Here is a 27,682-nt window from a genome sequence, read left to right as displayed (position 1 = left end):
TATTTTATAGTTGTGCTTTATCTATTGTAAACAAATCCGTCATCACAAAATCCGTCATCACAAAAACGCCTTCGTATTTGGTTTAATTTAAAATTGTAATCTCGCATAAGAGCCAAATTGAACAAAATGACAGAAATGCATGTATTTATCTCACTTCCTGTTGAGAATGATGAAAAATTGCGATTTCATAATAAGAGTCCTCAGTTGTAACTAGTATGATCCGCTATGGAAATGTTTCGTGAAAAAAGGCAAAATCAATAACTTTGTTAATTTGAACCACACACAATTATTTACGGTACGATCTGTTTTGTTAAGGTGTCTTTAAACTGAGCGACATTTTGTCATGGTGCTTTTACACCGAAATAAACAAAGTACGCTTTCTGGAAAAATATAGTTCCACTTCCGGGCCGGAACAGACATCTATGTTGCTGTCGTCTTCCTGCTCTCCCCCAGTCTGTGAATCATATTAGCACAAAGTTTGCTTTTTTATCTACGACGACATTGCAGCATTGGAGCGCCGAGTAGCCGAAAATGGTGTTTAAATTGACTGTCAACAGTGCCAGGAGGGTCACGAGGACGCTGTGGCTGCTCGTGCTAGTGAGTCTGTCTGTGAGCATCTGTGTGTGCCGAGCATCTTCACCTCAAGAGGACAGTGCCATGGAGAACATCGTTACAGAGAAGAGGGCTGAGGAGAGCCACCGGCAGGACAGCGCGGACCTGCTCATCTTCATCATGCTCCTCACCCTCACCATCCTGACCATCTGGTTGTTCAAACACCGGAGATTCAGGTTCCTGCACGAAACTGGACTGGCGATGATTTATGGTGAGATGCTGCACAGCGTGACTGAGGGAATGCAGCAGTGTCATCACTGTCGTTTTGTGCTAATAATTAGATTTAAATACGATTGCGTGTCTGGGTGCATTCATCCAACCCGAATACGTTGCTACGTTGTGGCGCATTTTAGGCAACAAGCTTGAACATTACACACAAGCAGTCAAGCATTTATGGCCACCGTACCATGAAAAAGCCACCCTCAAAATTTCACTTCTCCACTTTGTGTGGTCTGGTAAGGCCAAGGATGAATGAGCTCGAGGAGGACGTCGTGTCGAGCAGGCTGCAAAATATGTCTGATCTCTCCTTCACTCAGACACCAACATACAATCCAATGTTCTATTCTACGTGTGTCTATTTAAATGTGTTTAGGCTAACCGGCTTGGCCTACTGGAGCACTTAAATGGCACAGAGCCATCATGAACCGTGTTGGCATTTTACTGCTGTTGGCATGTACAACCTGTGCTTGATTGTCAGCTCCTATATTTTCCGGTTACTGTATTTGCGTCAGGTTTTAAGCGACATGTCACTCAACTTCTTCCTACAAGTGTAATCACCTGTTAAACCAGAGTAATGGAGAATTCCTCATCCCAACACAACATTCCCAATGTGTCTGGTATAATTTGACAGGACTATTAACTTTCTATCATTCTGTCATTCAGCCTGGCTTTGTGAGACTTTTTCTCCATTTATTTTCCTCCTGCTCACCCCACATTCACTCCCTTCGTGACACCTCATCAATGTTGGCCTTCTTTTTTGCAACCATAGACGGCTTTACATTAATCGCCCTCTGTATCCTCTCCGTCTTGCCTTTATTCTCTCCTAGGCGTACTTGTCGGCGTGGTCCTGCGTTATGGCATCCACGTTCCTCGGGACATCAGCAACGTCACGATGAGCTGCCACGTGAACGCCAGCCCCCCCTCCCTGCTGGTCAACGTCAGCGGCAAATTCTACGAGTACACTCTGAGAGGAGAGATCGGTGCCAACGAGGTGAACGATATACAAGATAATGAGATGCTGAGAAAGGTACAGACCGTCAATAATGGTTGAAATGTTTCATTATGTCTGACCACAAAAACTTACTCCACTATTATACTGTAATGCCACCACATTACGGTACTATTACTATAGATCTGTCAACTGGTTTAAGGGTTTTCTGCTGGTCATGTTGCAACTGTACAATGTAGAGCTGAATCAATCACGAGATACATTGAATCAACTAAAAATAATTTGGAACTTTTTAGTTTTTGGACAAAACGTCCAGTTTGAAGATGTTACTTTCAGCTCTGGGAAATTCGATTACATTACTTTTTCACCACAAAATGATTGATCAATTGATCCAGAAAATCTGATTAATCGAGAATGGAAGTAATAATTAGTTGCATCCTGAGTGAAATATATTATGTGGTTTTGTATCTTTATGCAGCATGAATTCTCCACATTTTCTCTTTTTGTAGAAGCCTGATAAGGAACTTTTATTTAAAAAAGATGTTTTACTTCTGATAAAATAAGTGGCAGGATGCTGCCCTCTGAGAGATGTACTGTAACATTTAAAATGCTATTATAATAACTTTTTGTCGACTGTCATGTGAGCTACTTCACAAATGTGTTATTTATGATCTGTCAATTTATTTAATTCATCCAACAATCCAAGTATTCATCAAACAACTTTCTCTGTTTTTACGTTTAATTCTGTAATGTGATACCACTTGTTTTGTGTTTGAATCAGGTGACCTTTGACCCTGAAGTGTTCTTCAATATTCTCCTCCCACCCATCATCTTCCACGCTGGCTACAGCTTGAAAAGGGTACAGTAGTATTTTAGGCTCTCTCTCTCTGCACGAAGACAAAATGTGAAAACTTTTAACACGTTTGACTCCTGATGTCCTCTTTTGCTAAAATCCAACGTCTTGAGAGACGAATGATGACTAACTAGATGTTAGTCAATAATGATTAGTAGCAGATCAGATCAGATGACTGTTGTTCAATCGTTTTGTCTTTCAGAGACACTTTTTCCGTAACATGGGATCCATCCTGGCTTACGCCTTCCTGGGGACAGTTGTTTCCTGTTTTGTTATTGGGTAAGAATATTAATTTGCAAAAAAACTAACACTGTAATCTAACACACACATGACCACAAAAGAGCCAGCAGCAGAGCAGTGTTCATACATGTCAATTACTGTGGTGGTAAAGTTCCCTTAATGCCACTGAAGTCAGTGTTGTTTATGATGATGTGCAAAACCGCCTGCTGTTGCTCCATCAGGCTGCTGATGTACGGCTGTGTGGTGCTAATGAAGTGGGTGGGACAGCTGGCTGGAGACTTCTTCTTCACCGATTGTCTGTTCTTTGGAGCCATTGTCTCAGCCACTGACCCCGGTATGTATGCTCGATCTCAGTCATTCAAGTTACTTACAAGTAAGGCAACATCCACACTAACGATCTCCGTCCACACGGCGTTTCAGCATCGTTTTCTAAATGATCTCCGTCCATACGAAAACGCCTGAAAACGAATATCACGTGACTATTCACGTACACTGGGCATGCCGGTGGGTGCCGGTGTAAACAGGAAGCCGATTGGTTGCTTTGTTCAAAAAATACGACTAACTGCTCCAATAACAGCTGCTTTCTCCGCAAAAATGCAGACTTTAACTGCACAACAGCTGTAAAGACAAGGTCAGCAACACCTGTAATCAGTTGTGCATGTTGAATTAACCTGGTAGGCGATCAGTAATCAAGGCTGTTGTTTGATTTTCTGGGAAATGGTCACGTGATAGGGGCGCGATGAATCAGGGAAGGACACGTCGTGACTGCTGAGAAACAATCAAGTAGTGAACGCGTGTGTGGGCGTCATCGTTTCCAAACGTATCTCTTTTAGACCGTCCACACGAAGAGGCAACCTCGGAGTTTCCGTCCTCGGGAACGTTTTCAAACTCCGGCGTAGTGTGGACGCTCAGTGTAAACGTAGCTAAACATATGCGTTTTCAAATGGAAACGGAGGAGTGTGGACTAACACTTATTATAACCTGGATTCACTTTTGTCTTTTGAAATGTTTTGAAGCGTGTAGCACACATTCTAACAGGACACAAACAACAGAAAACCAAAGATTTGTCAAAGTTTAATATAATAGACTGAAAATAATCCGTTCACTGGAGAAATGACACACGACACAACGTTCAACTGACATGGAGATGTGATCCACAGCCGGGAAAAAGTGGAGAAAACAAACATTGGAGAAGCTGGTTGAAGAAACATTTTAGAAAAGATATATTCAACAAATGAAAAATACCAAATTCATTGACTGTGTTGCTCTTTGTTCACAGTGACGGTCCTGGCTATCTTCAACGAGCTGGAGGTCGACGTGGATCTGTACGCGTTGCTGTTTGGAGAGAGCGTGCTCAACGATGCGGTGGCCGTGGTTCTGTCCTCGTGAGTCCTCTTAAAATCACGTCACACTCAAACCATGAGTCTGCATCCATCCCAAAGCAGCTTGAATGTGCACACAGACATGGCAAAGTGCAAGTCGTGCTTTTTGTATCGATCAGCCAGTGACCTTTTAACTAACCTAATAACAGCTTCTCATTAGTGCCATGCTAAACACGAGGTGGTCTCTAAGCTAACACTCATTTCTTCTCCTCCTCTGCATGGGACTGTTTACTATTTCCACCGAATTGTAAATTATAATAGCAGGCAAAGTGGAGGGGCCGGCCCCTGTGGAGAGACTCGGACCAGCCCATTGAAGGGGTGAACTAAGTAGAGCGTGGCTTTGTGTGCCTTTGCAGTGCCTCGGGACAAACGTGACGACTCAACGGCTGTTTGTTTTTCGACTGTGCCTTCTTCACCCAGAGATCCAGAATATTTATTTATTGCTTTTTTTATTTGGTAAACCCTTTTTTTGAGGTTGAGTCAGCGACAAACGCATTCCCATTATTTTTTTGAAGATTCTGTTTATTAAAAGGGCCAAGAAGGAGGCAGGACGCTTAAAAACAAAATGTCTGCTGATTTGTTGTGTGAATGGTGAGGGGGAATTTATCACTTTCAGTATATTTTATCGCAAAATATTTGAAAAATAACTTTCATCTCACTGACTGCTATCCTGCTGAATTTTAAATAATTCTGCTGCAATAAAATCCCTCTCATCCCAAACTCCAATTCATAAGCGGTTTGAGCCCCGTTTGATGTCATCTTGTTCTTTTAATTCGACTTTATTGGGATTGTTCAGTGACGTGTCCCTTGCAGAGAAAGCTTGACCTCAGACTAACCTGCACGCAGTCTAAGGAATGCATTACGTATCTCTACTTATTTCCACACAGTAGCAGACGTTCAAGACAGCCACTTTGTTATGAGTTGAGTACAAACACTGAACTATCCAAATAGAGTGAGAGACTCTTTTGTTACTCTGTTAGGCAGTTGCATCATATGATACAAGTGCCTTCTACATTCACTGTGTTCTAGCTTTAGTTTTAGTTCATGACCTTAATGTGTCACTCTGTAAACCTCCAGTCTGCAGTTATTAATGTTTGACTTGATTTTCTCTGTACGCTCATGTTCTTTCAGGTCTATAGTAGCCTACCAGCCACAAGGGGACAACACGTTTGAGTTCATGGCGCTGCTGAAGTCTTTCGGGATGTTCCTCGGAGTTTTCAGCGGCTCCTTCGCTCTGGGAGTGGCCACCGGGGTCGTCACTGCGCTCATATCTTTTATTCATTTATTTATTTATTCATACAGTTTATTTATTTTATTTATACAGAAATATCTATTTATAAATCTTTTCCCAAGAAAGACATGTAATGAAATGTAAAACACAGCCGCTGGAGCATGTTTAAAAAGCATGAATAGTTAAATGTTCAATTAAGTCTGACTGTATTACTCAGTTGTTAGTAATATTCAAGTGATAAATGATGTGTCGTAAAAAATACTACATCACTAATACAACCTAGTATTTCGAGAAATAATGGGACTTGTTGACAAAGTATTCTTCCTGTTTGAGGAATCCACTTCTAGAAATACTGTCGACTGAGTATTTTGAAATATGGACGACTGCTCCATCAGAAGCCATGAGTCGATTTAACAAAATCGCTTTGCTCGAGTCACTTGTTTGAAAGAAAAGGAGAACTTGTTATGAAGTTATAATATGAATTAATTTTGTAGCGTCTCCGTTAAGCTCCTTGACTTCCTGTCCGTACGTGACTAAGTTCACCAAGCTGAGGGATTTCCCGCTGCTGGAGACGGCTCTGTTCTTCCTCATGTCATGGAGCACATTCCTGCTGGCTGAAGCCTGTGGCTTCACAGGTAGCACACACACACACACACACACACACATGTTTAAACATGCTGAGACAGACACGGTAATGATGGTTCACTGTACTTTAATCTGCTGCCATTCTATAAGAAATGATCAGATGAAGGACCTGATTACCCTGTATCTCGGTCCCTCCTGGTGTGTTGCAGGTGTGGTCGCTGTGCTGTTCTGTGGCATCACTCAGGCTCATTACACCTTCAACAACCTGTCTCCTGATTCCCAGGACAGGACCAAACAGGTCACACCTGCACTACAGCCACGCCACCGCTCACTCTTCTTTTTCACAATGTCTGTGCTTTTATTTTGGAGTTTATCAGTGGCCTTGTCAAGAATTCTTGAATCAGTTGATGTTTCTCTTGTGTTGCAGCTGTTTGAGCTGCTAAATTTCCTGGCAGAGAACTTCATCTTCTCCTACATGGGTCTGACCCTGTTCACCTTCCAGAGCCATGTCTTTAATCCCATGTTCATCGTCGGAGCTTTTGTATCCTTTGCATGTGAGATAAAGCCTGATGTGACCCTGTGCAGCAGCTGGCTGTTTGCATGTTAGTACCAGCGTAGAGGAGGGAAGTTCTCACAGTATTACTAACCGCCGAGAAGCAAGCGGTAATGGGTTTAAAGGTGCGGTAAACGAGCTCGGCACAGGCCGAGGAGACTCCACTGGCTCTCTGTTTCGTGGTCCTCTCCTTAACCTCGCTCCCACTCAGGTGGCAGTGTTCCTGGGGAGAGCTGCGAACATCTACCCTCTCTCGTTCCTTCTTAATCTGGGACGACGCAACAAGATCAGGTCCAACTTCCAGCACATGATGATGTTTGCGGGTTAGTGGCACACAGATAGAAGAAGACATTTATTGTGTATATTGTAATCGCTGTATTAGATAAATAATAGATTTGATTATGCACCTCTGCACCCTGTGGATGCACTTTTCTAATTTCTTGCAGCTCACTGTGAGTAGATAGAAAGATAACCGACACAGTTTTGTAAACAGAGATCACCAGATGTGTCTTTTATAGGAACTTGCATACTTGTTTGTGAGTAAAATTCTCCGTACTTTGCTCCTCAGGGCTGCGAGGCGCGATGACGTTTGCCCTGTCCATCAGAGACACAGCGACGTACCCCCGTCAGATGATGTTTTCCACCACTCTGCTTGTGGTCTTCTTTACAGTTTGGGTTTGTGGAGGTGGCACCACCCAGATGTTGTCCTGCCAGCGTATTCGGTAGGTCTCTCATTCACCCGTCTAACCTGTTCCAGGGACAAGCTGGACTTGCCATTAGCATTGGTTGAAAACAAACTGGGGAATTTTAGATAATGTCAGAGAAATTTACTTTATCAAATGCTTCTTTTTTTTTTGTCCAGATATAATGACTCATGTTTAACTGGTTCATCCGGTTAAAACTCCAAGAATCGTTCAGTACAACCTTTAGCTCTGCTCTGGTGAAGGCTTGAGGCTTTTTACAGCTCAAGCACCTTTTACACGCGACCTTGCTGCTCAGGAACTCGCTAAACGGGGGAAACGCGCTTCACAACTCTGTTCTGCTCCGACGGTTTGTAACTGCTGTCGCTTTACATGTGTTTGTCTTCCTTCAACAGAGTGGGAGTGGACTCTGATCAAGATAACCCTGTAAGTGTGGCCCCTGTGGAGTTCTTATTGCTGTCATGTGACTGCAAGAAAACGCCTACATTGCATTTTCTGTGTTTTTACAGGTGAGCATCACTGAAGGCTCAGAGAGAAGAAGCACCAAACAAGAAAGTGCCTGGCTTTTCAGAATTTGGTACAACTTCGACCACAAGTATCCTTTGGCAGCAACTGTCTAGTTTTTAATCAGTGTCATAAACGTCAGAAAACAACTGCTAGTAGCATCAAACCTGCTCCAGTGGAGAGGCGACTACTGTAGTTCACCGTGTCCGACAGCAGAGGGAGCACCATGTACAGACTTAAAGACAAACCATCTCTTTTATTGGTGTGTAATATAAAGGGCATTCATGTATTTTCAGTGAATGACCTAATTAAATAACGTAAGTTTTGAGGAATCCTTGAATGTTTGTTGTTTCTCGCCACTCACTCTCTACGCGTCCTTGACTCGAGCCCCCTCTCCAGCTACCTGAAGCCCTTCCTGACTCACAGCGGCCCCCCCCTCACAGCCACGCTGCCTCCCTGCTGCGGCCCCCTCGCCCGCTTCCTCACCAGCCCTCAGGCCTATGAGGTCAGACACTGGTTCATACCGAAGCTCTTTCTGGCGGAACTGTGTTTTGTGTTGAGATTTATCCAGAATTAACCGATTTTTAAAAGAAAGAAAAAATAAAAAAGTTATTTTGATGGATCATGAAGGACAGATGTCCAGTTTGAAACTTAAGATTTTGAATTGATTAATAATCGATCTTTTATTTGGTAAATCCTTTGCTGTGTTCTGGTTTGAGTATCTGCATCGTTCCTCTTCCCTCTCACCAGAATGAGTGCCAGCTGAAGGACGACGACTCTGACCTCATCCTGTCCGACGGTGACCTCAACCTGACCTACGGCGACATCACGGTCAGCACAGATGCGTCAGGTTCCCACACGAGCGGCGGTCCGGCCTTCGCTGGCGCCGCCATCTCCGACGACTTGGACAGAGAGTTGACGTGCGGAGATCACGAGCTGGTGATGAGGGGCACACGCCTGGTGCTGCCCATGGATGACTCTGACCCGCCCTTTACGGACCCCCACCACCGCTTGCGGATGTGAAGAAAGTCATTTTAACGCAGACCCAGACAACCGTCCGACTCTGACTGACCCAAGCTATTGAGCAAACGACCCGTACCTGACACTTTTCTTCCTCCACTTGTTTTCCCCTTTTGCTCTTGCCGCATTCCTCCCCCCCCCCACACACACATCTCTCACTTCCATTTCCTCACTTCCTCTTGTGGCAAATCCCCGTCTCGACCTCATTCTCGCTCTGCTCGCTTCCACACCTCTCTGGCATCTGCCATAATTGTAATATAGTCCTTATTTATTTTCGGGTTTTGTTGGTAATTGAGAACCAGTTTTGCTTAAAGCTGTGTGTCAGTCACCTTACTGTAGCATTGCACAGAGGTCTAGCAGCATGTGATAGTGCGTAAATGTAAGTGCCAACCACGAGCTAATTTGTCGATGTACAGTATATCACACGAGTACTATAACTTTGATATGCATGCTGAGGATGCTCGCTGTTTTCTTCTTATGGGAGGTTGAGGGCTTTTGTGTTTTGGGTCTAACCTTGAATGTTGCTGCCTTCTCTCGGCGCATCAGAGGCATGCTGACCCAGTGGACTACTTTACTGTACATTTTGTTACAATCAAGTGCCTGGGAATTGTAGATTTAAGCCTGGCAACCCATACTGGATCCGCTCTTGGAAGCAAGGCCACTTCAGGATGGGCTGTAGTTTTCCTTTGTAAAAAAAGAACAAAAAGAAATACAAAAAACCGAAACAGACACATCTGTCCATAAGGTAGCAATATACTCGGTGGGTGTTTGTGCTATTTGCCTGTAAATATTGTGTAACAATGTGATGCTGCTGATGCAGTGAAAGTTGTGGATCTCTCCCGATGACCTTTGACTGTGACACAGAGAGGGACATTACACCTTATATTAGACGCTGGTGTCGCTCACAGCCAAACAAAAGGGCTGTTGTTCCCAAAACGAGATCCAAAGGAGTTTTAACGGAGAAAGATTTGTGCCACGTCGTTCCTGCATCACGACATGTTGTGAAAACTGAATGCAGACGACCTTAAATTGTTTTGTATTATTCTTACCACAGAGCTGAAGGACTTTGAGCCGAGTCACACATTTGTCGGTCAGGTTTAGCTTTGAGCATCCATTTTCCATTACAATCGTGCGTTAACGTCGAGACTTTAACATTTTACCTGAAAGAAATGTAACCTGAACAACACACGAACTGACACTAAAGGAAGTTATTGGTAAAAACACTGGTGACTTTCTGAGTAAAGATTTGGCATCCAGAGAAATGATTATCTGTATATATATGATTTGTATTAGTGCTGCAACCAATTATTATTCTATTTTCAATTAATCAGCTATTTTCTGTGTAATTGAAGTCATTTAAATATCTTGTTTTGTCTGATCAGTCGTTGACAACCCAAAGATATTCACTTTATGATCATGGAAGACTAAACAAAAAGGCAGATGTTTATATTGGAGAAGATGGATGCGGTGAATGTGAGGCGTTTTATTCATTGCTGATATGAGCAGATATGTACGTTGGTGCTGTGGCAGTTCATCATGATGGGAAATGCCAGAAGAGAACAACAATGGTTGGAGATACGCTGGATGTTTTTATCTGCTGTACCCGAGAGTGTCCTCGAGGGTTTAATGGTTAAGCAGGAGAATCGTACATTCTGAATTCATTGGATGTGGTGCATTTAACTCGTAGTCTCTCGTCAGTCAGTGTGGGTGCAGAAGAAGTAACGGAAGAGTTTTGTGAGCTCCTTTCTGTGTTGCAGCTGTTAACGCGGGGTTAACGGGAAGTGTTGATAGGGCGTCACGGTGGCAACGCCGTGTTGATGTGGACAGAAGCCAGAAAACACTTTGAACGCGGTGACTAAGTTCAACACAACAGTTTGGTGAGAAAGTGGACGCAGGAGGAGGAAGAGGAGGATGATGATGATAGGGTTTCAGAAAAGAGTGAAAGAAGTAGATGATGAAAGAGAGAAATGGAGGACGGATAGTTTGTGTGTTCGGCACGATACAGGGAGGAAGAGCAGCGACATCTCTTTTCCTTCTACAGTTATCTTCTGCTGTGCAGGAACTTCTTATTGAAGGTATTTTCTTTAGTCAGGCTTGCCTCTTGACACCAGATCATCCAGGAAATGATTTATTCTTTCTGCCATTTATGCTTTGTTCCATTATTTGACTTTTATTTTGTGGAAGGGAAACGATGAAGTCAAAATAAAAAGTTGAAAAGTGAATAATTTGCACTCATCCATTAAGAATGTTGTATTGTTTTGCTCTGATCTTTTATCCAACAGCTGCTTTTACATTATTTATCTTTATGTTTTGGAAGGTTGTGGGGAAAAAATGAGCAAATTCATGTCAGTTTAATGAATCTTGAATGATTGTTCTGTTGGTTTATTGATGTTTCTTTGTAAAGAGTCAACTCCACATCGCAGTGGCAGCAGAGATGTTTAAGAGTCCTTTTATACTGCTGTCCCATCTCATCGCTTCACCGTGTGTGTGTGTGTGTGTGTGTGTGTGTGTGTGTGAGAGAGAATGCTGTTGCCATAACCTCTACAGAGCGTTAATCATTCATCTTCCTCTGATGGTGGGGAGACAAAAATATATACAAGCAGAATCTTGTGCCGCTGTTCTTCAACTGACACATGAAATAATGTGAAATAGGTTTTGGTGTTTGCATACTGCTCTCCCGTGTAGTTTTCCTCTCTCTCTCTCTGTTCTCTGAATGGTGACTTGTGATAGGCTTTGATCATTGGAAACCCTGTCTGCAGTAGCTGACCAAAGAGGCCTGCTGTGCTTTGTGTTTTCAGACAGTTCACTCTCTTTATACTGCAAACTCTGCGTGTGGGAGACGTTGTGTTCTCTCTCTCTTCCCATGTTGCAAGTACTGACTGTTTGCATCTGTGTAAATATATTCTCACCTGTTCATGTGCGTGCAACGGTTAATAAACAGAAGCCTGTGCTTTTGATTAAAGCCCTCGCTCGGATGGCCTCCTCATTTACCTCTTCTTCTTTTATTGGATGTCGTGTAAGAATGCAGCTGTGGAGCTCCAGAGATCATCCCATCATCCTCAAGAAACACCAGAGAAGATTAGCGCCAGAAGTGATTTTACTTGAATCCGTGTATTTTCACATTATGCCAAGAAGAGGTTTATAATCTTCACAGCCTTGGATTGTGGCAGGTAGCCCAAGCCTGCGAGTTGTTTTTAAAGATGGTCGCATATATCAGTGGGATGAAGTCAATTTCAGAGAGCCGGTGCAGTGGTTTCCAACATGGAGGTACGGCGCCACCAAAAGGTTACAACATCAACACTCAAGGACAAAGCAAACAGTATTTCTCTCTAAAAAAACAATCTTTATTTTCCAGAGTTGTCTCTTTTCGTGCCTCTTTGCCGGTGACAGCCGTTGCGTCCGGTCCATTCTCATAAACGCCACATCTCAGGAACACCTGGAGGGAATTTATTCAAGTTTGGCACAAAAACGTCCACTTGGATTCAAGGATCAACTGATTAGATTTAGGTCACTGTGTCCTCGCAAAACACCTTTTTGGCCTGATTCAATTGTTTATTTCCTAATTATGACAATTTTACACAAATATCTAATAGATTAAAATGAAACAGTGAGGACATTTTGGACAGACGTGGCTGTAAACTGCAGCATCTTTAAGAAGGTATTTATTTCTGATGTAACACTGAATTGTTTTATCTCCTCCGGCCTCTAAAAGTTCAATAGAAACAATCCCAGAAGAAAGAAACCCCTTTTTGGATTGAACTTGTCAACATATGCAAGTTGTTACGATGGTTCAGAAGTAGACACTGTCTCATTTGAGAGTATGCTGAAAAGGTCGTGAATCACTTCCAGTCTAGACCTGTGAACTGTGATAGAAGGACACGGATTATTCCTTATTATAGGGTTCATGTTTTGACCCTGGACTTGTCAAATCTTCTCTAGTGTGTGATGTGGGAGCTCGTGATTTAGCTCTCACATCACACACACTAGTATTTATTGAATTAATTCACATTTAACTCTAGGGCACCATGTTAAATATGAACCTTGCTCTAACAGCTACATCGTATTCTCCCAAGTTGATTAAAGACTTGCCAAGCTTACAAATCATTATGAATTGATCCATCCATCCATGATATGTGGGCAAAGTGGTGTTATTATGAAAGCCGCGCCCCCGCACAGCCAAGACTGATGGCGTTTTATTCTCCCAGCCACGATTTGTGCCAGATATCAGGTAACATGTTCCTAATATGGACACAACTCCCTCCAGCCTGCTAAAGAATGTCTGTGTGGTGGAGCTGCAGTCCGGGGAGGAAATCGTAGTTTTAAAGGGCCACTTAGCTTCAGCTCGAGGAATAGATGTCGCTCAGCTGAGCTCTGTCTTCAAACCTGATCTCCACACAATTGTTTATGTTGTTGATGAAAAATGTAATTGTATAATGGTTTTAAATCAAGCAAAAAGTCTCACTTGTTACAAGAACAAATGCACTGTTCTACTGCAGCAGATGACGGTAGGTATTATATGCTATGCAACTTCCTTCACATTTGAAGTGAATACTGGATTCTTGTTTTTTTTGTTTTTGTGAAATGCACCTTTTATAAAATGATAACCTGCCTTGACTCTCGCACAGTAAAACCTCTCCAGCCAGATGTTCATGACAAAAGCACCTGCACAGACCAATCGTGTGGCTCTCATCAACATTGATCCAAGGTAGCAACAGTCTTCATGAGTTGTTGCTTATATATATATATATATATATATATATATATATATATATATATATATATATATATATATATATATATATTGTATAACAAGTCATGTGCAGTAATTGTTTATCGTTTTAAAACTTTTTTGTGAGGAGAAGACATTTTCTTTTTTACAGCATGTTCTTCATAAGAAGCCATATGAACAGTCATGACCTTATACCTCCCTTCACATCTTCATCCTGACTGTACGAACACGTGCACGTGCACGTCCTCACTCTGGTTGGAGTCGGTCTCTGTGTTTGGATTCTCTTTCACGCAGCTCAAAGAGCTGTTTAGTCTCGATGACACAGTTGATACAAAAAGCTGCCATCTGTGTTTAATAAGAGGAACACCTTTTGGGCATTTCGTCATCCATTTGTAATTGTAATGGTGTTAAGGTTGAGGGTTAAGTTTACAGGCTGCATGTGTTTACTTTGGGGTTTAGACTGAGTCATCTGGATGCAATTCCTCTATTCAATACCAAAGAAGGAGACGAGTGAGGCCAACACAGAAGGACAAAGTGTGTCAACTTAACAAGTCAGTTCCTCTTCTGTAAACAGCAGGCATGTTAAAACAAGGATGATAAATATCATACATGCAGAGCTCTTGTAGCCTGCATCAGCGAGGCCACGTATTGTTGAGTCTCAGGGCTCGTTGATGCAGAAAATACGACTTTATTTGCTTCTTGATCCCGTTTAGCCTCGCGTGCCAATGAGAAGTTTACTGGAGCTCGTGAATTCCTGGTTGAGGTCATTGTTTATGAGAGCCTACAGAGGTTGGCTCATGTCCTAAAGGTTTTTTTTTTCCTTCTTCTCTCTCCTCCCTCTGTCTTTTAAAGCTGCGTTGCCTCCGCAGATTGTACCTTTCGACAAAAGCCCACCGGACACACTGCTGCTGCTGCTTGTTCGAGTGAAAGACATCTCATCTGTTCGCTTTGGAAAGGTGAGTCCGAATCCACAGCTGTGGTTCACTCTCGGTATCACGCAGAGCTGCTCGGGTCGCTCCTGACAGGGAGACAGAAGACGTTTATCTCAAGGTGGTCCAGAGGCATGTGTGATGCGTTATTGATGCTTTTATCTTATTGGATGGAGGTGTCCGACGCATTTAGAGTCTGTTACATCTTCAGTTACTCACACAGGGTCCCGACTGGAGAATACTGAAATGTGCGGCACATTTTCTTGTAGTCGTGCACGTTGCGCTGCGCAACAGGTGATGCGCTTTGTCTGCCTCCATCTCTACATTCTACCATACATATTACTGTTCATATTTTTTGGCGCAAATTAACTTTTTTTGCGCTTTTGCAGCTGTGTCAGTCGGTCCTTTTGACACGGATTTCCTTTTAAAATAAATACGTTGTTGTTGTTGTTGTTACTAACCAACAGTAATGGGATTTTTCTTATTGTGTCTTTTCATTTGAAGCTACTTTGTACTTCTACTTTACTGCATTTCACAGGGAATATATTGTACTCTCTTAACATATTTAGATTGTTAGTTTCTCCAAACAAAACTATGATTACTTTATAAATCATGAGATGAATGGTTAACCAAAAGCATCTAACCCATGAAGCTACAACATTAAAGTAATGCTTAAATGTTATTGCATCAATGATATTTGGTCCAGTAGATCAAATGGTGTGTTGTGATATTGTCGTACTGCTGGCATAATGAACAGCAGAGCCCAAAGGCACCATGAAACTGTTAAAACATACACATCTGCTTACCGTCTCCTCCCTTTCTGGGTTGGGCGGCTGCCAAACCAAATGCATGATGTCATTAAAGAGACCTGGAGATGACGGTCCTATGGCACACTGGACCTCCTTGTGGCTCCAGTAGCCTATGACTTCACCATCCTCAAAAAGCCATAAAACTGTAGCCTACTTTACTGAGAAATAAATGAATCCACTTTCAACTTGAAAAGACGCGCTTTGCTTTAGGCTTTTTTAAACAGGAATTTAAAAAATCACTTTAAGACAAATCAGATTATTCTTGGAAATGTTTTTATTTTTAATATTTGATGTAAAAATCAGCACAAAAGTAGTGAAGGCTACAAATCCCACAGTGCAGTTGGATACTGTACATATTATTCATGAATAAAGCCGGGTATGTCGTGTATAATTGATATCAGGCTTCTAAGAAGCTGTTGTAAGTCAGTAGTTATCAGGCCAGCAGACATTTGCCACTAAGACATCTGGGAGCTTTGGTGCCGACAGTTTATTCAGGCAGAAACATGCTTTTGTTGAGAGGACAGTTTCATCACTTCTTTTATTCTTGCAGAGAGAGAGAGAGAGAGAGAGAGAGAGAGAGAGAGAGAGAGAGAGAGAGAGAGAGAGAGAGAGAGAGAGAGAGAGAGAGAGAGAGAGAGAGAGAGAGAGAGAGAGAGAGAGAGAGAGAGAGAGAGAGAGAGAGAGAGAGAGAGAGAGAGAGAGAGAGAATGTGTCTAAGTGTAGATGACCGAGCTGATGAAACACATAACAGCGCTCAGCCCGGCGCACTACTCCTAAATAGGCAATGCTGCCTGTTTGACTCAACGAGCTGAGTGGAGTCAATGCTCTCTCTTGTGAATGTCAAACTGCCGTCCTCTCCCTCTGCCCCCTCTTGAGCGCAGAGAAAAGCTCATGAATTGCACATGATTACTCTGTGAATAAAAGAGAAAGAAAGTGAGAAAGAAATGATGAAAGATCGAGAGCCACGAAGGAATGAAAGAGACGGAGAGGGTTGGATGTAAGACGATGTGGGATACTACTATCCATTCCTTGAGTAAAAGTACCAATAACAAGGACAAGTTTACTCTGTCATGTTATCATTGCATTCACAATTTTACCATGTAAATGTACAAAAAATGATACTAAATGTGCTCTAAAGTATGAAAAGTAAAAGTGCTCTTTATGCAAAACTACTGCATTTACTTTAGAGTATTATGAAAGATGAATTAACATGTAAGCAGTATTCTACTGTATAGTCTGTAATGCTGATTTAAACTACTTTATATACTGTCAGGCTGAGGTTTATAATTTATCAGTTTGCTCGCTGGCTTACAGTGACAGCTTTATCTGAACGTGTGTGTGTGTGTGTGTGTGTGTGTGTGTTTGCAACACTCAGAGCAATATCTGTTGGACAGGAATGTTACTGTGTTAATAGCGTTCTCCTTGTGGCCTTTTGTCCACACATATTTGACCTCAATGTGTCTGGGTCATGCAGCCACACCCTCAGTGGTTTCTTCAGTCACTCACTGACCTTCTGTCCGTGTGTTGTAATACAGCTCTGAGTCTGTCCTGTTGTCTTGTTGCTGTGTGTGTGTGTGTGTGTGTGTGTGTGTGTGTGTGTGTGTGTGTGTGTGTGTGCCCGTTGAGTCACTGTTCCTCTGATAGAGATAACTGTGTGTCTCAGTCTGTCACTGCTCTGTCTGCCCACTAACATTTGGAGGGTGACTGAGAAACATGGATGTCCAGGGCAAGAGGTCACGTTGAGAGATGAGCTCTCAGACACACAGACGAGACTTTTGTTGCTGTTGGGAACAGTGAAGTGAGTGCGGCTGCTTGTTCCAGTCCCACTGAGCGATTTGCACTCATTTGTTCAGGAAGTACAGGCCAGATTTCCTCTTTCTCTGTGCCGACAAACCCCAAAGCTACTTAGAGAGGTGAGAGGTGAGAGGTGATGGGCTTGTAGCCAAGAGGCAACACCTACCAAGGTGGGTGTTGTTTGTGAGAGTATCGTCTGTTTCTATTTGTGGCAAGGACCACAACCGTAAAGCTGTCAATTCGACACATCACCAGCTACCTATTTAACCATCATTCTCTTATTAGGAGAGAATATATTTATAGTTTTATTTGTTGTTCCAGATGATCAGCAGTTATTTTTGCTCTATTAAAAGCGCAGCTTTGGAGGTGGCATGTGAGGAGGCGGGCACTGCATTCCAGCCGTATTGTCTATCAGGACAGCAGTCCGTGGGTCGAGTAAACACCAGAGGAGACTGTGAATATGTAGACTGTACGAAACCAGATGTTAGTGCTGTCAGAAACCCTAACCAGGAGGAAATCAGAGAAACAAACATGCCCTGCATCTTAAAAAGCGAATTTAACAACTTGTATTTCAATACAAGTTAGTTACAATGAATATTTTCAAGTGAAAAATGTGGAATGTTTCCATCACTGGACTTTTGGTGTTTGTATCAAATGTTAAAACAGGAAATATGTTTTTTTCAAATAAATGAAATGGAAATTGAATGCAGCATGAAAGAGCTTGACCAAGACAGATGCATTTTGTTTTGCTCGAAATTTCAGAAAACAAATTACGACAAATTACGAAAAATGTCCCATATTTGACCGTCGATATTTATTCGGCCTACAGTAACATGTGTCACCTCACATTCCCTCTGAAAGAAAATCCAAAAAATCCAAAATATATATTTCAATTTTCATGTTGCATACAAATAACTTACCTGCCAATTGAGCATCGACCCTTATGTACATTGAATATAACAACATTTTTCTTGGTTGTTGTCGTAAACATATAATTCATACTGTGAACACAATGTTTTCAGCCTCCACATTTAAGAACTTTCAACCACTCTCTGTTCAAATAATGCTCATGGAACGTTTGCTTCCATTGGTTCCGGAGGCTAAATCGAATGACATTACATTTTGAACAGTATGATACATTATGATAGTTTCTAAAATGTCTTAAATACTTTATTCTGTGCACTGTTTATTTATTTGCTGAATGCTGCCGCCCGATGATAGATAGTGGTATGATGTGTACACACACATTTCCGTCCCTTAATTATCCTCTTCATCATTTTTCTGTTCACCGTGATCAATATTCCATTTGAATATTTTGCCCCACCTCCGACTGTCACAAGCCACATCAATTCAACACAAGGCTGAGAGATGTGAAATGGAAGGACGAAACAGACAAAGTGTCGTTAGAGATTCAGATATTTTTAAAGAAGAACAATCTAAATGTTAACAGGAGTGTAAGCGACATGGAGGAGATTTCCTGATGTAACAGAGCGACTACGGGGGAGGTTTTTGAAGGCCAGGAGTCATGGCGCCGTCCTGCTCATTAATTAGTGTTTGTGGGTTGAGGGTAATTGGGCGACCGATTAGAAAATGACAAACGCAATGTTCTGCTTCTTGGTAATGGACCAAATAAAATCCTTAATTACAACCAAACACAAAGACGCACAAGAGCGGACTGCATGGATTTGTTTGACATATGAAGAAGCTTATTTAATATCGTTAAGAGATGAGTCCTTTCTTTGAATGTTTCATAACTGAGTTCTGAGTCGAACAACTTTATTTCTTGTCTGACTTTCAGTCTCCTCTCATTCCCATTACGATCCTATATTTCTGTATTTAAGCTCGTCTGACTCTAAAGGCCCAAACCAATCAGAGTAAAGTGCCATCTGTGGAGCATTTGCTCCACGGCAGAATCGATGATGATGGTCCTAATGGGTTTGATCATGAATGATAGTTGGCAGTAATAGAATGGTGCTTTTTTAACTGAATTTAAAGCAACTATAATTGGTATTTTTCATAACAACAATGGAGGGAAGGCTGAAATGACTCGGAACCCACGGAGAGTCATCTTGTGACTCAGTTGTGAATCAGTTCTTCCGCACTCTTTTTAGCTTCTTTCAGCTCTTTGTTTCGGTTTTCATGTACTTAAAAGGTGATTCAATGTCAGTGTTGTGCCGGAAAATCCATTATTGCAGGATTTTAAAGTTTCAAAGAAGCTGGTCCCCATTATAATTCTTATTCAGCAGCAGTATAAAACTCATGAAATAATTTCTAATGTTATGGCATAAAACGTAATCATAACCTGGTTGTTGTCTGAGTAGATAAAGTACGGATGGATGAGGAAATATTTTCTCCGTGAGAACATTCATTTTTGAGAGAGGAGAGTGTTCCTGAAGTCAGTTTGCTCTTCTATCAGGAATGCAGCGGCTGTTTCCTGCAGCTTTGAAAGAAATATTCACTTTCTTTGGAATAAGAATCACGAAAAAATAACATAATAATAATAATAAATAATAATAATAAAAATTCATCTCTGACAGTAAAAAAACAAAAATCTTAACTTAAAAACAATTCTCCCATTCTAAAATATTCTGCTCTGGCTCACTTTGCATTCAGTTTTGAGCATAGCACATTGTCTTTCCGAAAATCTGACTGTATATGTATACACACACACAGAGACATGAAGAGATACTTATACAACACTCCACCACTTTGTCTCCCCACAGCTCAGTCAATAATATCAACTCGCTCCTCATGTGAGTCATCCCTCTAAGTTATGATGTTCAGTGATCCATCTTGTCATCTGTACATGTCCTGAACGCTCTAACAAAACAGTTCATGTCGGGGCAGTGGGAGCATCTGTTGTCCCTCATGGCCACCATTCAAAACCTTCTTTTTTTTACCTTCTGATGTTACAGCAGTGGATTCCAATCTCTATCACCTCATCCATCTCCTCATACGCTCTCTCATCCGCTCTATTCTCTAATGCATACCCTAAAAAGGAGTGGAGGGTTAGGGTTAGGGTTGGATTTGGACATGGGGTCGTGTCACAGAGGGGTATATACAGCCCCCCATAACTTAACGAGGCTTATGGTCTCTGGTCTTGACCCTCTGTGGATGCTACCGTCTCCTCCTGTCTCCGTATTCTTTTCTACTTCGTTTTTGCCTCCTGACTGGAACCAAACATGGCCTTCAAACACTCAGGTAAAATAAAACATTATAACTTGTGTCAATAAAGATGCTGAAATGAATAATTAAGTAATTCATTGTTTAATACGTGATTGAATATGTTACGTGTAATCAGGTGCAACATGTAAAACCTGACTGCTATTGGCATGTTTCTATTCAAACTTCGGGAAGGATCGCCTTTGAACAGAATTTGTAAAACACATGTTTGTGAGCTCAACTTTTTATTGAGCTGTGTGACGATGAATGTTCAAATATTTAGCTTGAGAAATAGAATTTTCTCGACGAATAAAGGAACATTTAATCCTTCACTTTATGTTTTTTAACAACTTTGAAGATATATGTTTTTTTCTGGACAAGGATTCCGATTTTTTATATGTGTGTTATACAATACAGGACGTCACAATGACATGTATGTAACAATATAATCTAAACTCAAAGCTCCTCAGCTTTTTTCTGAGCTTTTTTTGATGTATGGTGTCATCTTGTAATAGAAATCTGGGGTCTTATATGTGGAGCTCTCTTCCATGTTTTATTTTTCTGATGCATGTTGGAGAAGGGCAAAAGAACGGGCTGTTCCAGGGTTTGCAATGTTCTCTATTCTTTTTGTTTTGCTGCATCTCAATGTTTTTTTTCTTCTCCAAAGCAGCGCGATAGCAAGATGTGATTATGTTAAAATGACCTGATTTAGCAGGAAACCTCCTTTCAAGAGAGAACAGAAAAGCGTTGACAGTGTAGCAGCTGATTTGGCCGATATGCTGTCTGGATCACTCTGTCTTTGATCGTCTCACACCGCTCTGACTCACCCACCAATCTGGTCTCATGTTGACCTTTGTTTGCTCCCCAAAGGGACCACAGTGGTACAATCCGCTCCCCTCCACAGCTCAGGGTCTGCACATACCGTGCCTGTTGGACAGGGGGCAGCTGGCACTCTGTCTGTAACAAAAGATTAAAGTTACTGGGCGTGACTCAAGCTGCATAGTCCCAGCAGTCATCTCACTGCATCCCTCGCCATTTGTCCCCTCTGGAAGGTCAATCTGCTTTAAATAGAGAGTGCATGTCTAAAATAGATCTCTGGGCTGGCTAGGCTCAGAAATGAGCCCGGATCATTGTGTGTGTGTGTGTGTGTGTGATTTGACAGCGTTGGACTTGGCTGCTGTAGTTCCATGAAGTGCTACAAGGTGAGTGTAAGCGTGTGAGGGCTCAGTCCAGCCTTTATCCCCGGTGCACAGCTCCAGATATAGAAGCTCCACACACGAACACCAGGGGCACATACCACGCTCCAGGAGCCTCATCCCCGTCACGCGGCTGTTGACCATATCCCTTAAATAGCTGAAGTCCCCGATCATAAATATTGTCCTTGTTCCTATGGTTACTTGGACAAAAATGCCATTCCACCCATTGTTTCCTCCATTTGTGCTTACCAGATTTAAAAATGATATATGGATCACCTTTGCTGAAGTACACACACCGCTCAGCTGCCCTCCCTGACATCCTGTGTGTGAGAGAGAGAGATGTAGACAAAGCTTCCACTCACTCCACCCTACGCACAGTTGTTCCAGGAAGCGTCTCCGGCTGCTCCCCATGTGGACGCCGCCTGTGATGGGAACGCAGGAATGTTGATGAATGAAGTAGCAACAACTTTAAAACTGACAGCCAATAAAATGCGGCAGACAAAAGAGAGAGTGTGGGCCAACTCAAAGAGGGAGGTCTTTGAGGGGCATTATATGACATAATCTTTCCAGGTGAGAACTTTGTAAAAAGTCTGCAGGCCAAAAAAGCACGCAGACAACAAGCAGACATCTGTGGGATGACTTTTTAAAACTCCACTCACACGTCTCTCATCAGTTTGGAATGCTGCTGTTAGAGCTGCATCGCACTGTGTCTTACTGACCCAGGAAAACACGTACAAATGTACTTTGTCCAATCCGTGCACAGATTTGTTTTTGCATTTTGAGGTTAAAATTATAACCATTGAATGCTTATTTTAATAGTTTTTGTTCCTTATTTCTTTTGTTCTGTTTTCTCTGAGCTGTACAGCACTTTTAATCAACTAAACGGTGTTGTGATTGCTATATGAATACATGCATTCATTGACTTGCATTGCTCAGGCAGTTGAGGATGATAGACGAGGCAACAGTGTCCCCATCTGGCAACATCCAGTCGTGTCGGGAGGACAGAAGCTGCGCGAGTCTGACGGTCTGTTTTGTTTCCGCAGGTCACAAAAGTTATCTCACCTCCACCATGACTGATCGCTTCGACTGCTACTACTGCCGGGACAACCTGCACGGGAAGAAGTACGTGAAGAAGGACGAGAAGCACGTGTGCACCAAGTGCTTCAATAAGCTCTGCGCCAACACCTGTGCAGAGTGCAAACGCCCCATCGGTGCTGACTCCAAGGTGACGCACAGTGTGTCTGAGGAACAATGAATGAGTAAAGGAGGGACGCAAAATAGACAAGTTCAAGTCGACAAAAAATGAGAACTAAAGTCGCTCTGTTTTATTTTGACAAATTACATTTTCTTCACCATTTCAAATCTGATCCACAGAAATATTTAAAAATGCAACAAACAGTATTTGATGTGTACATACATGGAGTGTACTTTAACATTTATACACATTAAAACCTCATGTTATTTCTCTCATGATTTAGTAATCATTTGATGTATTTGCAGATTCTCAGCAGTTGTTTTCACAAGTCACTTTTTGATTGTTTTTTGTGAAAATACCCAAAGATGTGTGTTCTGAAGATAGCAGATGCAGCAGATGTACTTTGGGACACTGATTTTCACAAGATAACAAAAAAAAAAACTGTTTTCAGATCATGCTTAATCCATCAATGAACTCTTATTAATTCAGTTTAGATCAAAATAAATTGAACAGCCAAATTTGGAGATAGATAGTTTTCATTGGACAGCAATGGGACGCCAAATATACAACTGCCCTAAAAATGGGTTATTACAAACGCATAACAAGTGAGGATGAATCTGTGTGTCTGTTCAGAGAGCTCTGTCTCAAAATGTCATACAACTTGTGTCTCATCCTGCTTCCAAAATACTCTCAGCACTCAGTCACAGCCGGTTGAATGTGTGAGGAAGATGTGTCATAACTGCTGATGAGGCTCAAATACTTTATATCACATTTCCACCATCTGTCTCCTCACTGGAGCAGTTCACTTTATCTCCACTATCTTCCACACGGGCTTGTTCCTGTTCTGTATTCTGGCCCCGAGCCTAAATCCACATGCTGAGCAAACAAACTCCACTTTAATGAGGTCTGCATTAAAGTGACTTGGTGAGGGCACCCCTGCTCAACCCCGAGCTTCCTCTCTATGTTTCAGGAGCTGCACCACAAGAACCGCCACTGGCATGAGGACTGCTTCCGCTGTGCCAAGTGCTACAAGCCACTGGCCAGCGAGGCGTTCAACGCCCGGGATGACGGCAAGATAATGTGTGGCAAGTGTGGCTCCCGAGAGGACGGCAACCGTTGCCAGGGCTGCTACAAGGTGGTCATGCCAGGTGGGTTTGCTGTTGTACATTTCGCCATTGATCGCTCACTATGAGTGTTCTACATCAGCAAAGTGAGACGAGCTTTACTTGAGACATTTCTGTATTTGTATTTCTTACTGGTTTGAAGTGGGTGGGGCTCAATGGAAAAACTATTTGATGTTTGCCAATCAGGATTCAGGAGCATTTGAATCAAAGTGATGATGAACGGGGGCTGTTTTGCTCATGTAAACAAACTGTCAGTGAAGTCTGATTGAAACAACAGCACAGTCCTGATGAGGCGGATTATCTGGGGATTTTTTGAAGCAGCATTTTCTTAATTGATGTTACATAAAGGTGTTGTCTCTAAAATGTAACTCTGGTAGTTGCTTATTTATTCACTAATATTTAATGTTACAGGAAGAAAAGGCTTGTAGAGCACGTTCTAGTGGAAAGAGGCCTTCTTAACATTCAACATTCAGTTTAGGTTTACTAAATCTGTGCAATCTTTGCTTACCTCTGATTCAATCTCTTTCCATCGCTATTTCGCCATCCCACAAAAATATTTCCCTCAATATAAGCATCATAAGGCCTCAATTACGATCTGGTACAAGCTGATGATAATGTATGTGATAATGTCAGACAGTGTGCAATAAAATAATTTCATGAGCCATAACACTACTTTTTATGTTTGGGTTTTAGGAACCCAAAATGTGGAGTACAAAAACAAGGTGTGGCACGAGGAATGCTTCACCTGCTTCGAATGCAAGCAGCCGATCCGCTCGCAGAGCTTCCTGACCAAGGGGGAGGACATCTATTGTGCTCCCTGCCACGACAAGAAGTTTTCCAAGAAGTGCTTCCACTGCAAGCAGGTACGATTATGTGTCATCCACAATAAAAACTGGGGTGCACACAGTTTTAAATGAATTAAATGACAGCCTTGTAGAGTTAGAGATCAATGATCAGATTGTTCCTTTGTCCCTCTAAGCCCATTACCACTGGAGGGATCAGCTACCAGGACCAGCCCTGGCACTCCGAGTGTTTCGTGTGTCACACCTGCCGTAAAACTCTTGCTGGAGCTCGCTTCACTTCCCACGAGAACAATGTTTACTGCGTGGACTGCTTCAAGACCGACGTGGCCAAGAAGTGCCATGGATGCAAAAACCCAATCACAGGTCAGGGCGGCATCGACAAATGTTCTTGATCGTATGATCCACTGACGGACGACTCGGAGACCGTGATGAATTTTGGCCATAAAACATATTTTGGAGGATGAGTTGTAACTACCACAGATGCTATTTGTGTGCCACAGCAGGAAAAGCAGATTACATGTTATCCTGTCATATTACCATACAATCAGTTCTTATACCATGTTTTTAATGACATGCTATACTTTTACTTTTTCATTAAATTATTATAGAGATATGTCAATATCAACTTAAAACTTATAATTCAGATTTAAGAACTCCATTTTGTCAGAATTGAAGGCCAGTTTGGGCTCCGTGTTGGGTCAGATGAGAGGTCTGTATTATGCGTCTGTACTCTGGGAGCATCATCACCTGTCTTGCACGGCTGACTGACCGATGTCCTTCTCTCTCTGTCTCTGCAGGGTTCGGCCACGGCACCAATGTGGTGCACTATGAAGGATTCTCCTGGCACGAGTATTGCTTCAACTGCAAGAAGTGCAGCCTCTCGCTGGCCAACAAGCGCTTTGTCATCAATGGAGATCATATCCACTGCCCTGACTGTGCTAAAAAGGTGTGAACTGCAAATTAGCTGCGCAGAGGATTCTGTTTAAAGTGGAATTACACCAAAACAGACCTTTTAGATGGCTCATTTGCAGAAGAAGATATTTTATTGCTGAGGGAAATTGAGGCCTCAAAATTACAGAAAATGTGTGAATTTGGATAAAAACAAAGTCAAAATGTTGGTGACGCTTCTCTTTTTAAGGTTGACTGAATATAGTTTGTTTCAACTAAATACGCACTAGTTTGAGTCATTTATCTACATATGAATTATTGCAACTTGTTTTTCGGTGTTGGATACTAACATGGCAACATCATTTCTTTTGGGGGATTGTGATGTGTAACATTAGTCCAATCTGATCCAGAATCCTGTGCAGTTTTATGAGACAAGTCTTTTCAGTGCCTTACTGGAATCTATCAGAGAATAATATGCTTTTCACATGCATACTGCTCCTCCAGCTTTCATTAATAATCTGTTGCATTCATGTTTGAATTGATTATACGAATTTACAGAAATACTTTGAGTGATTTTACATTAGATCTTTGAGATGCTAACATATAAACTGCTCATGTATTAAAGACTTTGTGGGTGAACACAAAAACAAGAATAAAAGAAGTAAGAGGTGTAAAGTCTCTTATTTCTATATGTATGATATATTATAATTTGAGTTTTATAAGATTTTTAGACATATACTATGACATTTTATACAATGGCATTTTTGTAACTGTTTTTTTTAATGGCTTGACTTTTTGAGAAACAACACTATGACTTTTATGATTTAACAATTACTCTTGTTTTTTCTCCATGATATATCATGAAATTAATCTAAAAACTAGCTGACTTATGACTTTAGAGATACTTTGAGATCGGCATACTATACCATGTTTTTTTGTGATTTTCCTCAACATACTGTTACGCCTCGTGGAAGCACAGAAACGGGACTCAAATGCACATCCAGACAACCGGATGAGGTAAAACCTACTTTACTGAGCAGCAGAGGTTCAGTACATGGGAAGTCAGTCAGAACAGGCAAACAAATCAGGCAAAAACATAGTCGACATAAATACAGGCAGAGATCATGACAACCAGGAACACAACACTGGGAAAATTGCTGCAATGTTTGACCCAGAGGATGGAGATGAACGGGCACGGAGACTGGGGAACAGAGGGTTTACATTACATACACTAGGGAGGTGTAGGTAATGATACACAGGTGGATTCAATCAGGGGTGGGACAAACAATCACAGTGCTGGGTCTACACATGAAGGCAGGAAGTGAAGAACGAAAGAAGAGGCAACACAAAATCATATTATTTTATATGTTGTACTCCCTGATTTGAACGTCTTTCAGGCTCTTTCCTCACAAGTTGAAAGGTAATGTCAAATAATCTATTTCCCTGTTTTTGTCAAATAGCTTTAATAACAAAATGTTATGATATGCTCGATGAATACATCTATATAAAACAGTCTATGCTTGCATTCCTCTGCTTTAATGTGTTTTTATGTACCATCTGACTGTTTTTGTGTAAATGTATTCGGCTGAACACCCATTTGCTGTTCTTTGTTTACGTCTCCGGCTTCCACTAGTAACCCCGTGTTTAACGTCACATTGCTATCAATTGTGGGTAAATCCCTCAGGCAAAGTCTGCAGACATGCAGACGTATGGAAAGTGTTCATAAAAGGCTCACAATGTCTGTAAGAAAGCCCTCAAACACGAGACGATTTGATCGTGGGACAGCTGAAACCCCTCGTGGACTTGGCCGGAACGCGCATCAAAGTCTGAGTGGAGATTGGGGCCCGATCCCAATGTTATCCTTTGATGCTATATGTTCTTTTACGTTATACTAAACTAGAACTTATTTATGACTATTCCTGGCATTCTTTACTCAGACTGTTTTTTTGACATATACTTTGTTTGTCAGTCATACTGTACTATGACTTTTTATCACTTCTATGACAACCTATAGAATGACTTTTGAAATGAATTCTTATGACATGAACCTTTTCATAACTTTTTTAAATAGTTATGAGAAATTAAACAATGACTTTTCAATAAAAATGTTAATACATACTAACCGAAGGCTTTTAAAATAAATGTTCATGACATACCGTGACCTTTTTATAGAATTGATTTAATGACGTTTTTCATCACATACT

The 27,682-nt window shown here is 41.7% G+C and overlaps 2 protein-coding genes across 5 annotated transcripts; both read left to right on the top strand.

Annotated features, from left to right (window-relative positions):
- The first annotated feature begins 466 nt into the window (after window positions 1-466).
- On the top strand, window positions 467-14,517 carry slc9a6a (solute carrier family 9 member A6a). 3 transcript variants are annotated; one of them, XR_013771988.1, is made up of 16 exons: window positions 467-823; window positions 1,659-1,858; window positions 2,562-2,639; window positions 2,836-2,912; window positions 3,095-3,207; window positions 4,153-4,258; window positions 5,387-5,522; window positions 6,016-6,121; window positions 6,281-6,612; window positions 6,836-6,947; window positions 7,193-7,346; window positions 7,721-7,751; window positions 7,835-7,920; window positions 8,229-8,334; window positions 8,580-10,924; window positions 14,431-14,517. XR_013771988.1 is itself a non-coding variant. In XM_079268545.1 (16 exons), exons 1-16 carry the CDS (start codon window positions 532-534, stop codon window positions 8,850-8,852), a joined length of 2,073 nt encoding a protein of 690 aa, XP_079124671.1. In that variant the 5' UTR covers window positions 467-531; the 3' UTR covers window positions 8,853-11,811. The 3 variants fall into 3 exon arrangements, 2 of the variants coding, with proteins under 2 accessions (XP_079124671.1, XP_079124670.1); XM_079268545.1 differs by lacking the exon at window positions 14,431-14,517 and having other exon boundaries at window positions 6,281-6,369; window positions 6,499-6,612; window positions 8,580-11,811; XM_079268544.1 differs by lacking the exon at window positions 14,431-14,517 and having other exon boundaries at window positions 8,580-11,811.
- On the top strand, window positions 14,431-26,997 carry fhl1a (four and a half LIM domains 1a). Of its 2 annotated transcripts, none has more exons than XM_079268546.1 (6): window positions 14,431-14,534; window positions 22,512-22,693; window positions 23,634-23,811; window positions 24,481-24,650; window positions 24,767-24,953; window positions 25,388-26,997. In XM_079268546.1, exons 2-6 carry the CDS (start codon window positions 22,538-22,540, stop codon window positions 25,540-25,542), a joined length of 846 nt encoding a protein of 281 aa, XP_079124672.1. In that variant the 5' UTR covers window positions 14,431-14,534; window positions 22,512-22,537; the 3' UTR covers window positions 25,543-26,997. The 2 variants fall into 2 exon arrangements, with proteins under 2 accessions (XP_079124672.1, XP_079124673.1); XM_079268547.1 differs by lacking the exon at window positions 14,431-14,534 and adding an exon at window positions 20,186-20,311 and having other exon boundaries at window positions 25,388-26,988.
- Window positions 26,998-27,682: the final 685 nt, after the last annotated feature.

This window comes from Melanostigma gelatinosum (genome assembly GCF_949748355.1).
Source record: "Melanostigma gelatinosum genome assembly, chromosome: 5".
Taxonomy (NCBI): Eukaryota; Metazoa; Chordata; class Actinopteri; order Perciformes; family Zoarcidae; genus Melanostigma; species Melanostigma gelatinosum.
The sequence above is the reverse complement of the archived record's forward strand: the minus strand, read 5'-3'. Positions and strand labels throughout refer to the sequence as shown.